Source organism: Mobula hypostoma, chromosome 3, assembly GCF_963921235.1.
Source record: "Mobula hypostoma chromosome 3, sMobHyp1.1, whole genome shotgun sequence".
In the NCBI taxonomy this organism is placed as follows: Eukaryota; Metazoa; Chordata; class Chondrichthyes; order Myliobatiformes; family Myliobatidae; genus Mobula; species Mobula hypostoma.
The window spans coordinates 209,375,464-209,391,873 of NC_086099.1; the positions used below are offsets into that span (position 1 = coordinate 209,375,464).

Below are 16,410 nucleotides of genomic sequence, written 5' to 3' on the forward strand. Positions count from 1 at the left end.
GGCACTAACCATAGCTCTGAAGAGTGGAATTGACAATACGTTCCTTGCTATATTTTCCTCAAAGATTGCTTGAATGTTGGTTAAAATGAAAATCATAGATCCAATACTAGAGTTCTCCGTCACTCCGGTGTTTGGTGCTGATACGTGTGTGATGCTCCTGAAACTTCTGAACTTGTATTTTTTTTAGCTTGTCCGTGCCTGCACAGTAATATGTTTAAAGGTGGATGCAGTTTTCTCCTTTGCACCCACTGGAAGTCAACAATACCAGGTCAGGCAGCATCTATAGAAATGAATAAACAGTCAATCTTTCTGGCTGAGAAGTTTTATCAGGACTGAACTGTTTATTAATTTCCATAGATGCTGACTGACCTGATACTGTTCCTCCAGCATTGTGCGTTGTGTTGCTCTGGATTTCCAGCATTTGCAGAATCTCTTGTGAATACCATGCAACAGTCTTGTTGGTACTGCAGATTGGGTTGTGGAAGATGGTGGAAAAGACCAGGTTCACCTACCACTTTCTAAAAAGTACCTGTATATTTCTGAGAGGTTTTTTTCTGCAAAGTATTATGCCTTCATTAAACTTCCAAAAATTATGGAGTTGTACCATTTCTGTGTTCTCACGGAAATCTTCAGCCTTTTCAATAAGCATGGGTCCAGACGTGGGAAGAGCTCTCAAGGATCCCAACAACTAGTCTAAATGGGACAGATTTAGTTTTTGAAGAGATCCATGAACATCAAATGCTTCATTTACCATCAATGAAACCACAAAATTCAGTGACTGGGCCTTTTGAACTTTTACCGTTAACCAGTCCACAATGCCTTCTTCCCGTTATTACTTTCAGCCTTTTCCAATTATTATTTTCAACTCCTCAGTGATTGTAAGCACTTGTGCCATATATCCTGTTAGTGTAGCCATATTCCAGATGGGTGATACAAGCCAGATAAAAGCACAAAATTCATAAGGGATAGAAGCAGAAGGGAATATATAGAAGCTAGAAACAGAAATTTTCCTGGATAAAAAGGAAGCTTTTTTTAATTGGATTAAGTATTTTGTGTTTAATAGTGCTTTGCAGTTAATTAGACACCGGAGAGTAAAACTTCCACTGTACTGGAATCACTCAATAGACAAGTGTGAAGAGAACAAACAAGTTGATGGTAGCATGGCCTTCTAAAAACTGACATAGTTGGACACAAGATAAATTTTACATTCCTCTAAAACTTGCTGTCCAATCTCCTTAGGCTTCCCACCCGCAATGACTTCTGGACAATCCTTTCATCAAATTATACAAGACGACTTAAAAAGGAACAAAGCCAAGAAAACCAAACACACATAAATACATTAAAAACCCAGAAAGGTTAGCAAAGTTGTTGTGAACATTGCTATATGTGCACAAGTATCTTAAAATAAGCGAGAGATGTTAATATTCAAGCTATTAACAAGAAGTGCTAATAACTGAGGTGTGTAGTGTAAATGAAAGGGTGAAAGGGAAAAGGCCCAATTCTGACAGAACTGAAAAGCAAAGGAGTACAGATGCCAATCTGAAATAAAACAGTAAATGTGAGAAATGCTCTGGTCAGTCAGTTTGGATACAAATGAGTTAATATTTCAGATTGATGTTCTTTCCTCATTTTTTTTCTCAAGTGCTAGTTTCACACGAAAAAATGCCCCTGGCCAAGCACCTAATTACCTTACCCCCACCCAAAACTGCTGAGTGCACATTCCATCAATTAGAACGCGACAATTTCTAATTAATATATCTCAAGCAGCAACCTGCCAAAGATATTGTGTACATCTCAACCACACATATTTACATCTATATTTTTCCTTCCTCTTCATGAAATGCTGCTTTGCTCAATGCCACACGGCCTACTGAGCATTTTTTGTCTTTTCTTTCTCAAATATAAATTGCTTTTATATAGCACCTCTGAAGTGCAAAAATGCCCCAGAGTCCCAAAAGTGTATGCAAAAATATATCCCTCTGCAAAGGGTGGTCAAAAATGTAATCAGAGATAATATATGTTGAGAATATTAAGTAGCAAAACAGAGGGATGGAGCAATGCAGGTAGAGTCAGAGAGATGCAGCACAGAAACAGACCCTTCAGCCCACTGTGACAATCAACCACTTGCTTGTTTACATTATCCTGCATTATTCCAGATTCTTATCAATTCCCCGTACATGTAGCCTACCACACACACCCAACTAGGAGCAATTTACAGTGGTCAATTAATCAACCTATGTGGGAGAATGTGCAAACTTGACACAATGGCCAAAAGTCAGCACTGAATTGGGGTCTCTAGTGTTATGAGGCAACAGGTCTATTGTTTAGAAAGGGAATTCCAGAATTATAACTAAGGATAACTTGAGGCTGAGCTATCAGCAAAGAAAATGGAGGCAGGCACAGAAGAATACAGATTAAGGAAATGAAGGCATTGCGGAAGTAGACCGAGAGCAAATAGAGATCACAGCCAGAAAGGAGCAATAAATAACAAGCACAAAGTCCAGGCAGCAATAATACTGTACAAATTATGAGGACACAGCAAAGAGGCTTCAGGCAATAATGCCAGGTTAAGTGTTGAGGGCAAATAGAATATCATGTAGAAGAATGTGTGGGCATCCAATTTGGGAGAAAATATGAAACAGAAGAGTATTATTTATAAAGTGGCAGCACTTTATAAAGTGGCATGAAAGGTGTTGGTGTTTAGATGAACATGGGTGTCCTTAGACACTAATCAATGAAAGTCAATGTGCTTTTTCAGGCCTGATTGCTTAAAGTGCAATGATGTGTCTGGTTTGCTTCATCACTCAATCCTACTCTCCTCTTAATCTAACTGCTTGTATTATGCTCCAAATGTTCACAATTTTAAAAGACTGACCACTGATTGTATCACTTACTTTAAACATTTTTACATAATCAAATAATTTAACTTCTAACTAGTAAACATCTACAATCCAAATCTTAAGAGCTAGTGAATACACAGCATTTCAGCAGAATAAATACAATAAATAGAGATCAATATCTTCACATTTTTAAAAAGCTTATTATTCAATTATATCAACATATAATATGGAAAAGATATCATAGAAAGCTGCTCAAGGATCCTAGAAATAGACTGTTTGCAATATTGAGCCATCATGACATGGACAATGATGCAAGATTAAATGCTAGAATCTCAGAAGAAACAAAGAGAAACTGCTTTGCAGAGTTGAATGGCTGTGGATATCAGTTCCAGTGTTAGAGGTTGACTCAGAAAGTATAACAATGAAGTTTACATGGAGATGACTGAAGAAAAATGTGTTAAAAGGTCAAACAGCATCTGCAGAGACAGAAACATGATTAATACTTCAAAGTTCTGACATATTAACTCTTTCTCGTCCTACAGGTGTTGCCTGAACTACTAGTATTCCAAGCATTCTGATTTTATTTGTCATTTCCAGCAACCGTGGTTTTTGAGTATCTAATGGATTAGAAAATTCAAATTTTGGGACAACATGGTAGTGTAATAGTTAGCACAACACTTTACAGTACAAGCTAACTGGGTTCAATTTCTGCCACTGCCTGTAAGGAGTTTCTACCTTCTCCCCATGACCCCGTGGGTTTTCTCCGGGTGCTCCAGTTTCCTCCCAGAGTCCAAAGACATGCCAGTTGATCGGTAACTGGGTCTTGTAAATTGTCCTGTGATCAGGCTAGGATTAAATTGGGGGATTGTGTGGTGCAGCTCAAAGGGCTGTACCTCAATAAATAAAATAAATAATTAAATAGAACTGGGTGAGTAATTGTCATTAGGCACAGCTTGTAAGGAAAATAAAAAGGCCTTCACAAGATGGGAAAAAGTGTTTATATTTAGTTTTGTCAATTTTTTGCAATTATGAAGTTTAAAAGAACATTCTCCAGTTGACAAAAATTTACTTAATTCTTAACTATCAAAAAGTTACATCTTCATAACTGTCTTCATTATTTTTTTAATATATTTTATCTATGATTTAAATTTAGCAAATACACACTCTCCAAACATGAATTGCACATTACTGCCACAACACTATTATATTTTTATTAAATTCTATCAGTTTTGTCTCAGAAAAATCCTTTCCAAAAGACCTTCAAAATCTAACTGATTAAATCTTATTCCTATTCTAAAACCCAAGCAAGTGGTGATAACACCAACCACATTCAGCAGAGTGCAAATTGATTAATCCCCTTCTATAGAATTGCACCTCTCTTGATTACACCTATCAAATGTTAAGTACCATTATTCTGGAGTGACAACACATGACAAATTCCCCATCCATTTGCTGCAGTCTTTGTGGTCCTGCTAGCCTGTACTAACGCTGATGAAAAATTAATTTCCCTTATCTACAACTAAGCCCTGAAATCCAAATCCTGCAAACTGGCAACTCTTTCTGTACAGGTATTATGAAAACCTCTAAAGATTAATTGCACGTCAGGTGACATTAAATTAATTTCTGTATTCCTGACAGACATTTGATACTCTGTACTGAGAGAAAAGATAACATTGTCAGAGTACACAGAACGAGAGCAGTGCAGCTTCCTGGGCAGCATCGGGAAGATTCCCTTTATAAAAAGGCGACACTGCACTGTCAAAGGTACTGCCACCAATTCAGCTGCCGGCAGACTTTCCAAGACAAGAATCTATTAGCAGTGACACAATGCTTTTATTACCACTTGCAAATAAAAAAAAATTCAGATTTATGTTCAAATCCCATTGGTATTTATGGGAAAATAAGCAGATTTAACACTCTTCTTTCATTCTAAGCCGCAAAAACCTGAATTATTTGAAGTACCATTAACATCAGTCAAAAGTTTAATTAGTACACATGGGCTTTACCTTCAGGAGATTGTACTTTGGTGCATCTACTACTATAGATTGATTGATTGATTGATTGATTGATTGATTTATTTTACACACCTTCAAGCAATACTGCCTGGCAAAAAAAAAGTCAAATTTAAGGCAAATCACCACTGAGTCAAAATTTTGATATTTTTAAGAGTGCATTTCTATCATGGACTATCTTAAGTGAAGACATAGTTAAGAGATGAAAGAAGATGAGATGCTGGGCTTTCAATTTTCTCAAATTACAGTTTAAATCTTGGAACCACAGTCAAAAGGGTTACCAATCAATACCCAGCACTAAAATCCAATATAAAACTGTATGACTAATTACATTCAGTACTGTAAGACTTAAAATATTTGCCAATGTATGGTTTTCGTGTCTTCTGAAATCAATGTTAGCAATATATTATCTACAAATCGAAAAGAATTCAGAAATAACACAAAAGGTAGATGTCTGTAATAAAGATTAACTACTGTCTGAGTCATGAAGGTGCTTCTTTCCTCAAGATTTCCCAATGACATTCCTGACTACTGATTTGGAAATTGCTTCTCAGATTTTTTTTCCCAAAATTAGCATCAATCCATATTTTTAAAAAGAAAGTTGGGTCTTACCATTGTTGGTAGCTTGAGTACCCTTACTTTGGGATTATTGTGAGGGCCATCCCCTCCTCCACTGTTCATTCTTTGCATTACTGTCCGTTTAAAACCAGGTTTTAATTCTTGGGACTTGAGTGCAGGAATAAGCATCTTCCCAGATTGCAAATTGGGTCCTGATGCACCAGCGGGCTTAGACTGGGCCAGTCTGGAAAACTGTTGTTGATTTAAAGGTGCAGGTCTGACCTGTTTGATTTGGTTGCCGTTTTTTCTCATTTCCGTCTGAACTTGCAGAATATTTCCAGACTGTTGAGTTCTATAGGCTTGGTGCTGTACTCCTGTAAACTGTTTCTTTGTGAACAGTCTATTCTTTATATTTGGCTGTGATTGATTTACAGCCTGTAGTGCAGCTGGGTTAATATTCTGGGCAGCCTGCTGTGTATTTACTAGCTGTTGTTGCGACTGTTGTTGGGCTGCAAGTGGCTGCTGCTGCTGTTGCTGTGCAAGTCTTTCAAGAAGTTCCTTTTTACGGGCACCAGCTTGCTGCTGCCGCCGGAGTTCCTTCTGTCTCAGTATTTCTTCTCTAAGTCTTTTCTGTTCTTCAATTTTTAAGCGATACACCCTTGTTTCCTCATCTTCATCTACAGACTGGCAGAGAAACAAAAGTCGATAATAAAATTAATAAAACAAAATGTCAACTTTGAAGATTAATCTAAACATTTCAACAATCAATTAAAGAACCAATGCTAAAGGGGAATCTTTCTAAGACAAATCTGCACAAACATTTGATAACTTAAAAAATGGCAGCCTACAAGTCGGTCTCCATGAGGAAAATATGGGAAGCTGGAGGAAGGCATGGAGGTCAATGAAAGATCCATCTTCTTTCTTTTAACCTAGAACTAACTTCAGAGGTAGAAATGGCAGTCAGTGAAGCGGTTTCTTCATGTGAGATGTGGGAGATCAGAGACATATCGGGGGGTCCTGACTACTACACTTGCAAAAGTTGTATCCAACCGTGCTCCTCTCAGCATGGATCAGCTGGAATCAGAATCAGAATCATATTTAATATCTCTGGTATATGTCGTGAAATTTGTTAATTAGCGGCAGCAGTACATTGCAAAACATGATAATATAGAAAAATAAGTAACAAACCAATTACAGGACATATATATGTATATTAAATAGTTATAATTAAAAACAGTGCAAAAACAGAAATAGTAAGTGAGGTAGTGTTCATAGGTTCAACGTCCATTTAGGAATCAGATTGCAGAGGGGAAGAGGCTGTTCCTGAATCATTGAGTGTGTGCCTTCATGCCTCTTTACCTCCTTCCTGGTGGCAACATTGGGAAGAGGGCACATTCTGGGTGATGGTTGTCCTTAATGATATTGCAGCCTTTCTGAGACATCGCTCTTTGAAGGTGCCTCGGATACTATGGAGGCCAGTACCTAAGATGGAGTTCACTAATTTTACAATTTTCCTGTAGCTTATCGGATCCTGTGTAGTAGACTTTCCCACCGTCCCGATACCAGACAGTGATACAGCTGGTCAGAATGTTCTCCACAGTACATCTATAGAAGTTTTCAAGTGTCTTAGGTGACAAACCAAATCTCCTCAAACTCCTAATGAAATATAGTTGCTATCTTGCCTTCTTTATAGAAGAGAAGAAGAAGAAAGCCCTTAACTCCAAGTGGAGTCATCGGGACGCCGTCACGACAGCATTTTTTTTTAGCAGGCTTTCTTACTTTTACAAGGCCGAGTTGCTAGCTAGACGCTCAACCCAGCACGGATGGAAAGCATGCAAGGGAGCCAGCTGGATTCGAACTCAGGAGCCTTTGCTCCGAAATCTGGCACTGATGCCACTACCCCACCAGCCGGCCTTGCCTTCTTTATAGCTGCATCAATATGTTAGGACCAGGTTAGATCCTCACAGATCTTGACACCCATAAGACTTTGAAGTTACTCACTCTCTCCACTTCTGATCCCTCAGTAAGGATTGGTTTGTGTTCCCTCCCTCTACCCTTCCTGAAGTCCACACTCAGCTCTTTAGTCTTACTGGCATTGGGTGCAAGGTTGTTGCTGCAACACCATTCAACTAGCTAATATATTTTGCTCCTGTACGCCCTCTCGTCTCCAAGTAGAAAGAGTTCTACATAGCAGTTTCGAGGTAGTGATCAGATTGCAAGGTGTGAACACAAGGAGGGGAAGGCAGATAGGTCTCCCTTGGCTGTTCCTCACTCTAACAAGTATGTCAGTTTGGATATTGTTGGGGAAATGGCCTCTCCGGGGAAAGCAACAACATCAGGCAGAATAGTATTACATGGCTGGGTCTGTTGTACAGCAGGGTTGGCCAACACTCAGGCAAGTGGTAGTGCTAGGGAACAAATGATGGGTTCAAGTTATTCCCTTGAATAAGAGCACACTTAAGGAGGGACTGAGGAGGACCAAAACAGCTGAAGAGTTATCCTTGACAGGCAAGGAAAACAATCCCAAAAGATTCTATTAATATATTAAGAGTAAAGCAGAAAGAACTGATCCTCCATGGATCAACTTGGTAATGTGTGTATGGGGCCAAAGGAAATGGACAAGAATCCATCTGGATTTACTGTGAAGGACACAGAAGCTTGAGAAGTCAAGGGAGGAAAAGGTGATATTCTGGAGCATACCAATGTTAGAAAGAATGAGGTGCTGGAAGTCCTGAAATAAAAAGGTGGATAAATCCCAAGACTGGCCAGATGTTCCCTCTGATGTTAGGGAACTATGGGCAAAGATTGCTGGGTCTCTGAGAGATTTTTGTAACTGTTACCTCAGGGGAGGTATCAGAAGACTGAAAGATAACTAATGCTACACCTTTTGTTTAAGGAGGTCAGCAGGAGTAAGCCAGGTAAACACGGGCCAATGAATCCTGCATCAGTAATGGGAACTTTATGAGAAGTAATTATAAAATACAGGGTTTATAAGCACTTGGAAAGGCAAGGACTGATTAGGGATAGGCAGAGTGGTTTTGAGGAAAATCATGTCTCACAAATTTGATTAACAAGTGACTTATTCGAGTATTGATGAGCGTAGGGTGGTAGATGTTATCAATGTGAACAAGGTCCCACATGGGAAGTAGGTCTGAAAGGATCCAGGGAAACTTAGCCAATTGGATAAAAACAACTGGCTTGATGGTAGGAAGCCGAGGATGGTAAGTGGAGGGTTGTTCCTCAGATTGGACACCTGTGAGCTGTGTTATGTCACAGGGAATCAGTTCAGGATTCTCTGTTGTTATATATATTAGAATTGGGTGAAAATGTAGGAGGTACAATTAGTAAGTTTGTGGATAACAGCAAATTTGATGACATAGTGGACGGTGAAAAAAGATTAAAGTAGGATGCACATAAACTGGGAAAGGGGGCAAGCTAATGGCAGATAGATTTTAACATAGACAAGTAAAAAGTGATGCATTGTGGGGAGTTAATTAAAGGCTTAACATACGCAAGGAATGGCACAGCAAGGCAGTATGGTTGAACAAACACCTTGGGGCTTCTGAAAGTGGCAACACAGATTAATATGGTGGTGAAGCAGGCATGTGGCATGTCTGCCATGATAAGCTGAGATGCCACGTACAAGGGTTGGGACGTTATGTAACAGCTGTATAAATCATTGGTTAGGCCACACTTGTAGTATTGTGTGCAGTACTGGTGGCCACACTATAGAAGGTACAGAAAATATTCACGAGGATGTTGGCTAGAATAAAGGGCTTGAGTTATCAGGAGAGATTGGATAAGCTGGGTTTATTTTCCCTAGAGAAAAAGGGACTTAAAGGTGACATGATACTGGTATATAAAACTGAGACACGTGGACAGGATAGATAACCAGTGTTCCCCATGGTAGGGGTGTCTAATACTAAAAGGCATAGGCTTAAAGTGAGGAGGAGGAGTTCAGAGGGAAATCCAAGGGTCAAGTTTTTCAAGCTAAGAATAGATGGTATCTAAAATGAGCCAGATGGTATCTAGAAGAAGTGGTAGAGGCGGGAACAATAACAACATTTAAACAGAAGCTGGACAGGTACTTGAATAATACGTGGATAATAATGCAGGCAAGTGGGATTAGTACAGGTAGACATGACGGTCAGTGTACACAAAGTGGGCAACAGTGCCCGCATCTGTGCTATATAACTCTATGACTCTAGGAACAAAAGTAGGTTATTAATTCATTTCATTACATTTGTTCCTGTCAGGCTGGCAGATGAGCGAAAAATCATGTTCAACTCCGTCGCTGGAAGTAAAGTGAATACAAAACTGAAGATAGATTTTAAGAAAATAACAATCTTTAAACATATACATTCAAAACAATTGCTTTGAAAGCTGGCCATATTTGTGTTCCATTTAATTTTATAAGTAATCTAATTCCAGAAGTCATATTTGAAAAGGAAAATAAAAAGAGAATGGTGAAAAATCAAGAAAATAAGACTGGGCTAATCAGCTCCAAATGAAGACACAGGACCTACACAAAAACTACAGGCTGAGTGCCCATCTGTCGGGTTGTAATTTCTAGAGTTCTGTATTAGAAGATATCCAAAACATACGATATTTGAAAAATTAAAGTTTTCTTGTTTATTTTCATAATTCCCTCAGAATTATGCAGCACATGCTGCAAACAGTAGGAAACTTTGTCACATGGTGTGAGCAGAATTATCTGCAGCTTAATGTGAAAAAGACTAAGGAGCTGGTGGTAGACCTGAGGAGAGCTAAGGTACCGGTGACCCCTGTTTCCATCCAGGGGGTCAGTGTGGATATGGATATGGTGGAGGATTACAAATACCTGGGGATACGAGTTGACAATAAACTGGACTGGTCAAAGAACACTGAGGCTGTCTACAAGAAGGGTCAGAGCCATCTCTATTTCCTGAGGAGACTGAGGTCCTTTAACATCTGCCGGACAATGCTGAGGATGTTCTACGAGTCTGTGGTGGCCAGTGCTATCATGTTTGCAGTTGTGTGCTGGGGCAGCAGGCTGAGGGTAGCAGACACCAATAGAATCAACAAACTCATTCGTAAGGCCAGTGATGTTGTGGGGATGGAACTGGACTCTCTCACGGTGGTGTCTGAAAAGAGGATGCTGTCCAAGTTGCATGCCATCTTGGTCAATGTCTCCCATTCACTACATAATGTACTGGGTGGGCACAGGAGTACATTCAGCCAGAGACTCATTCCACCGAGATGCAACACAGAGCGTCATAGGAAGTCATTCCTGCCATCAAACTTTACAACTCTTCCCTTGGAGGGTCAGACACCCTGAGCCAATAGGCTGGTCCTGGACTTATTTCCTGGCATAATTTACATATTACTATTTAACTATTTATGGTTTTATTACTATTTATTATTTATGGTACAATGGTAATGAAAACCAATTTCCCCCGGGATCAATAAAGTATGACTATGACTAAACATATTTTTTCTTCTAGTTGTATAAAACTTGAAGCAGTGTACATACATCACAATTACTAATTTCTTTCACACAAAATATACATCATTGTTGACAATTTTCTCACTGTGTGATTTTCGTAAAAAAAAATGCTTGTTTATGTAAGCAAAACTATACCTCATAGAGGGGAAGGTCAGAAAGCGGCACTGGCCAACTTACCAACTCTGACATGTTAAAGGTTATCTAGAGAGACAGCAGATGCAGGGATAACGGTAGAAAAATAACCATCTCCTTTTAAAGCAACTTTTACACACACCACTAACACAAAGAAATAGCTAATCAGAACATTATACCTGTTGAATGTCAATTCTGCCAAAGAATCTAAAATACTAATGTGAACGCCACTTGAATTCCATGTGAAACCTGATATAAATTCCAAGCCCATTCCTCAATGAACAGCAGAGAATTTAGAAAATCTATGTAAAATTAAACTGCAGATCGACAATCAAAATTTAATTACATTTACTTGGTGACAGATTACAATGACGAACATACAATTTAGAGATACTAATTATAACAGTAATGGTTATCAAAATGTTTTAATGGAATCCACAGGATACCATTAATTTGATTAAATCCCAAGAAATGATGTATCACAGATGCTTCTAAGTACAGACAAAAAGTCTTACACATGTTATCAGGCCTTTAATTTCACTGTCCAAAACAGTCTCAACAAAGGAAATCATTTCTCTAAAGCAGCAATGTACCACAGCGACATAGCAAATGGCCAACTAAACTAATCCCCTCCACCTACACAATGTCCATATCCTTCCATTTTCCTCACATTTCTGTATCTATCTAAACTTCTCTTAAAGTCTCTTATGTAATCTACCTCTACCACAACCCCAGGCAGTGCATCCAGGCACCACTCTCCGTGTAAAAAAACTAGCTCTCTCATCTCCTTTAAAATTACCCCTTCTCACCTTTAATGCATGCCCAGAAGTATTAGACATTTCAACCCGAGGAAAAAAACTAATATTATTATGCCTCTCATAATCTTATCATAATCATAATCTATCAGATCTCCCTTCGACCTCTGCTGCTTTAGGAAAAAAACAAACCAAGCTTTTCCAACCTCTTGTTATAGCACATGCCCTCTAGTTCAGGTAGCATCCTAATGGGTCGACCGAAAGTGTATACAATTAGAATGGCTCTATTATAGCTTGGAGTTCAAATCTGGCGCAGCCTGTAAGGAGTTTGCACGTTCTCTCCGTGCCTGTGTTTGCTTCCTCCAGGTGCTCTGGTTTCCTCCCACGTCCCAAAGTCGTATGGGTTAGTAGGTTCATTGGTCATTGTTAATTGTCCTGTAATTCAGCTAGTGTTAAATAGGTGGGTTGTTGGGCAGTTGGGCTTGTAAGGACAAAAGGGCCTGTTCCACACCGTATCTCTAAATAAATAAATAAACATTTATTTAGAGATTTTCAGTCCACTCAACACCCATCTCCCACTTAGCTGTAACATGCTCCAATGCCTTTAACTAGCATTTGCACAAACACTGGTGAATCCTCCCTCATACAGCCCTTGAAGACTGAATAATCATATAAAGGGCAAGGTTCAGAGACGATACATTTTGGAAGAGGCAAGTGAGCAAGCAGACATCTTAATTTTTTAGGTCATTCCACATAATGTTACCTGGACTAACACTACCTTTGTTTTTTAAGGAAACTTTCTCTGAAGTGGTCGCTCCCGTTTCTGCACACAAATACTGATAACTGAGATAAAGTATCTGATAAATGCTTCACCCATGTTCAATGATGTTGCTTTGCTCTGAGAATGCATTTTGCATCAACTGAGAAGTGAATGCAGAAGTACATCAACAATTCCACTCAGCTGGAACTCTCCAACTCTTTTAGGGTAATCAAACTAATTAATTAACACATTGAATTGCAAAATGCTACACTCTCAAAAAGAACAACTATGATTTTCGGTTGAAATAGAAGAGCAGGTGTCATCACTATGAACTGTCAGGTTAGTCACCTTTTCCAAGTGCAGAAGCACTGATAGAAAATTAGGCCCATCCAGTGCCTCTCCATAAGAATTTGATCTCTTTTGGGATCAGAGACAAGATGACCCATCTGATTTTGTGCAACTTGGAATTGGGCTTTGTTCACTACTAGGAACTTGAAGCTCTTAACTTGGTAGCTTTGGACATCATCAATAGTCAGTCCTGGTAACCATGTCGGTGTCACAGCCAAGAAGTTCACCAATGCCTCTACTTCCTTAGGAGGCTGAAGAGATTTGGCACATTCCTGTTGACCCTTAGCAATTTTTAATCAAAGCACCATAGAAAACATCCTATCTGGATGTACAATGGCATGGTATGGGTATAATGACTTGGCATGGCAACTGTTTTGCACGTGACCACAAGAAACTGGAGAGTTGTGGATACAGCTCAGCACACCACAGAAACCACGGACTTTGCCTATGTATTTTGCTGCCTCAGTAAAGCAGCCAGTATATTCAAACACCCCACCCACTGCAACATTCTCTTTCTCCCCCTTCTATTAGGCAGAAAATAAAAAAGCCAGAAAGCATGTAGCACCAAGTTCTTTCCTACTGTTATAAGACTACTGAATTATTCCCTAATATGATAATAGACTCTTGACTTTAACCTATCTTATTCTGTACTTGCAACTTATTATTTATTTGCACTGCACTTACTCTGTAGTTGTTAAACTTTATTCTGCATAGTTATTGTTTTACCTTATTCTTCCTCAATGCACTGTGTAATAATTAATTTGTATGAACATTATTGAAGACAAGCTTTTCATTGCATCTTGGTATACGTGTCAATAATAAACCCATTTTAATTCTAAGACCATTTAAAAAGTTATGGACAAATCCTCAACTTGCTGTCATTCTAGTAACTATAATTACTATTCTCCATTCTACTTAAATAGAGATAAGAGAGTGCAGATGTTAGAATCTGCAGCAACTCGAAAAAGCGAGAGGAAGTCAGTATTCAGGCAGCATCTGTGGAGGGAAATGGATGGTCAAAGATTTGGGTCGTGAACCTTCATCATCCACATAAAGGGTTTCAACGCAGGAATCTGACATCCAGATACTCTGTTTACTTCCTCGACTTTTTGTGTTTCGCCCGCTCTATATAATAGTCTAGTGATAATTAGTCATTTTCACACTGCAGAATTAGCTCCACGTATAAGTTTTAGTATTTCAAAGAATGTGGAAACCAGCGCAAGAGAATGAAGTCAATGACCGAAGAAAGAAGCAATCATCAATAGACTTAGGATGACTTAGCTTCATCTGAGTGTTGCAATCTAAATGTTTTAACAAACTGGTTCAGCAATTCCTTTAAGCATACATTGTCCTAAAACCAATGCACCTATCAATTATTTTGAACTGGTTCACTCAAGAGCTGACTCGACAGTCGCTCCAAAAATATGTATTTCCCACACTACATCTTAGACCAACCTGGAAACCAGGCTTCAAAAATCAATCAAAAATGCAACTCCTGAATTTAGCTCAATGCATAAATTTATTCTAGAGCCAACAGGTTAAAACTATAAGAACAGAGTTAGGCCATTCAGCCCATCGAGTCTGCACTGCCATTCCATCATGGCTGATTTATTAAGTGAGTCTTCCAGTGCCTGAGACAAACACAGTCACGGAAAAGGGATGATTAGCACAAGGGGCTGAGCAAAATTCCTTTCAAAGTTGGAAAGGGAACATTACGCTCATGGCACCACAGAGGACCTTCAAAAATATAGTTTCTTCTTACCTGCCCCTCTACCAGCCTTGTAGACTCTTATCAAGTTCCTCAGGCTTAACTGGCTTTGTGGTTTTACTCCTCATTTAAGTCAAAATAACATGAGGGTTTGAACAACATTAAATTCAGACACAAACCTGAAGGAGAATCAGTGAAAATAGGAATTTGTGAATTAATCTAAGTACTTTAAACATGGATGCAACTGGACATCAGAAATGAAGGAAGGATCTGCCTTGTGAGATAAGTATTTTGTATCAGTTTTCAGTGAATGAATAAGGCAAATACCCGTTGAATAATTGCTATAATAATCAGGTAGGAAAGGGCTTCGTGAACTTAACTTAAAAAAAATTAAAAAGCCATGAGATAATAAAACAGCTATCCAGGACCTGATAGTTCAAACCACATATTAAAAAAGTGATGAAACTGCAAATTCATTTAATCACATTTCTCCAAAACTCACCAGATGTACTCAAGTTCAGTTAATACTGCCAGATTATTTATAGAAAGAGGGTGATCTGTCAGTTTAATATCAATTATGGGTGTTATAAGAATCCCAGAAAAAGAGTCATAAAGTAATAGTAAAAGTCAAATTCATCAACCAGAGTCAAATATGAATGGTAATACTAGGTCACATCTGAATAATCTAGTTAAAATTTCTGAACAATTTGCCATCACAATGGATTGGGAAGTGCCTATGGATGCTAACAAGGATGTGTTTAATTAAGCTTCCCAACATTATTGGGAAAAGATAAAACAGTGCAAAACTGGAAGTAACTATGTGACATGGTATCTGAATGACAGTTGACAGAGAAAAGGTTCATTACAGATTGACTAGACATTGGCAAGAAGTGCTCCCCAGAGTTGTGCAAAAGGTCCTATCTTTTCAATACTTATTAAAAATAGAGTTGGATTTCCACGTTTACAAAATGATGCAAAATTGGAAGCTACAGGAGGCAATGAAGATGGGTTGGTGGGGTTTGGGAGGTGGATTGACAGATAGGACAATGTAGGAAATATAGAAACTTTCATTTTGGGTATGAGAAAACCAAATTAGAATATTTTAATGGGAAGACAAATATGTGAAGGAGTAGCAAAGGCATTTCAGATCAAAGCACACAAAAGGCAGGGATATTGGTACAAAATATTCCTGAAAACATTTCTTACATAATGTGGGCCTTTACCTTAAGGAATTAGATTGGGAACTAGTGAAACCCTTGATGACAAAAAGAAATATAGGTGTGCATTTAAGACAGAAGTTGGAAGGCATAGAGGATGTGAGAAGGGTCTGGCAGGCAAGGGAAGGCAAACACCCAAGAGATTTGATGTATACAGTAGTTAGAGTAAATGGGTGGATAGGGAGAGAATACGTCCTCTTAAAGTTCAGCATGGTCAGTTATGTATGGAACCAAAGGAAGTGGGTGAGATTTTTAATGAAAATTTCTCTTCAGTTTTACTGTGGAGTAAATGATGGAAGCTAAGGAAATGGAGGAATGACTGTTGTTGTCTTGGACAACATGAATTAGCAGGAAGGAAGTATTGGAGGCCTTTAAGTGCAATAAGGTGGGTAAGTCTCCAGGTCCTTACCTAGTACATTCTCAGAACTTGTGGGGAAACTAGAGAAGAAATCATGGAGGCCCCTGCAGAAATATTTGTTTCATTTCTGGCTAAGGGTGAAGTTCTGAAGGGCTGGAAAGTGGAGTGTAAATGCATAGTTTGCTGAAAGTGATGTCAAAGGTTGAAAGGATGGTGAAGGTGTTTGCATGCTAACCT

At 38.8% G+C, this 16,410-nt stretch overlaps 1 protein-coding gene across 5 annotated transcripts in view; it reads right to left on the minus strand.

The window, feature by feature from the left end:
- The window catches only part of rbm33a (RNA binding motif protein 33a), a 186,934-nt gene that overhangs the window by 47,533 nt on the left and 122,991 nt on the right, over positions 1 to 16,410 (minus strand). For all 5 annotated transcript variants that reach the window (XM_063044429.1, XM_063044427.1, XM_063044426.1 and 2 more), the window contains one exon: positions 5,465 to 6,094. In XM_063044429.1, the coding sequence (XP_062900499.1) occupies positions 5,465 to 6,094 (630 nt within the window). The remainder of the gene's footprint in view (positions 1 to 5,464; positions 6,095 to 16,410) is intronic.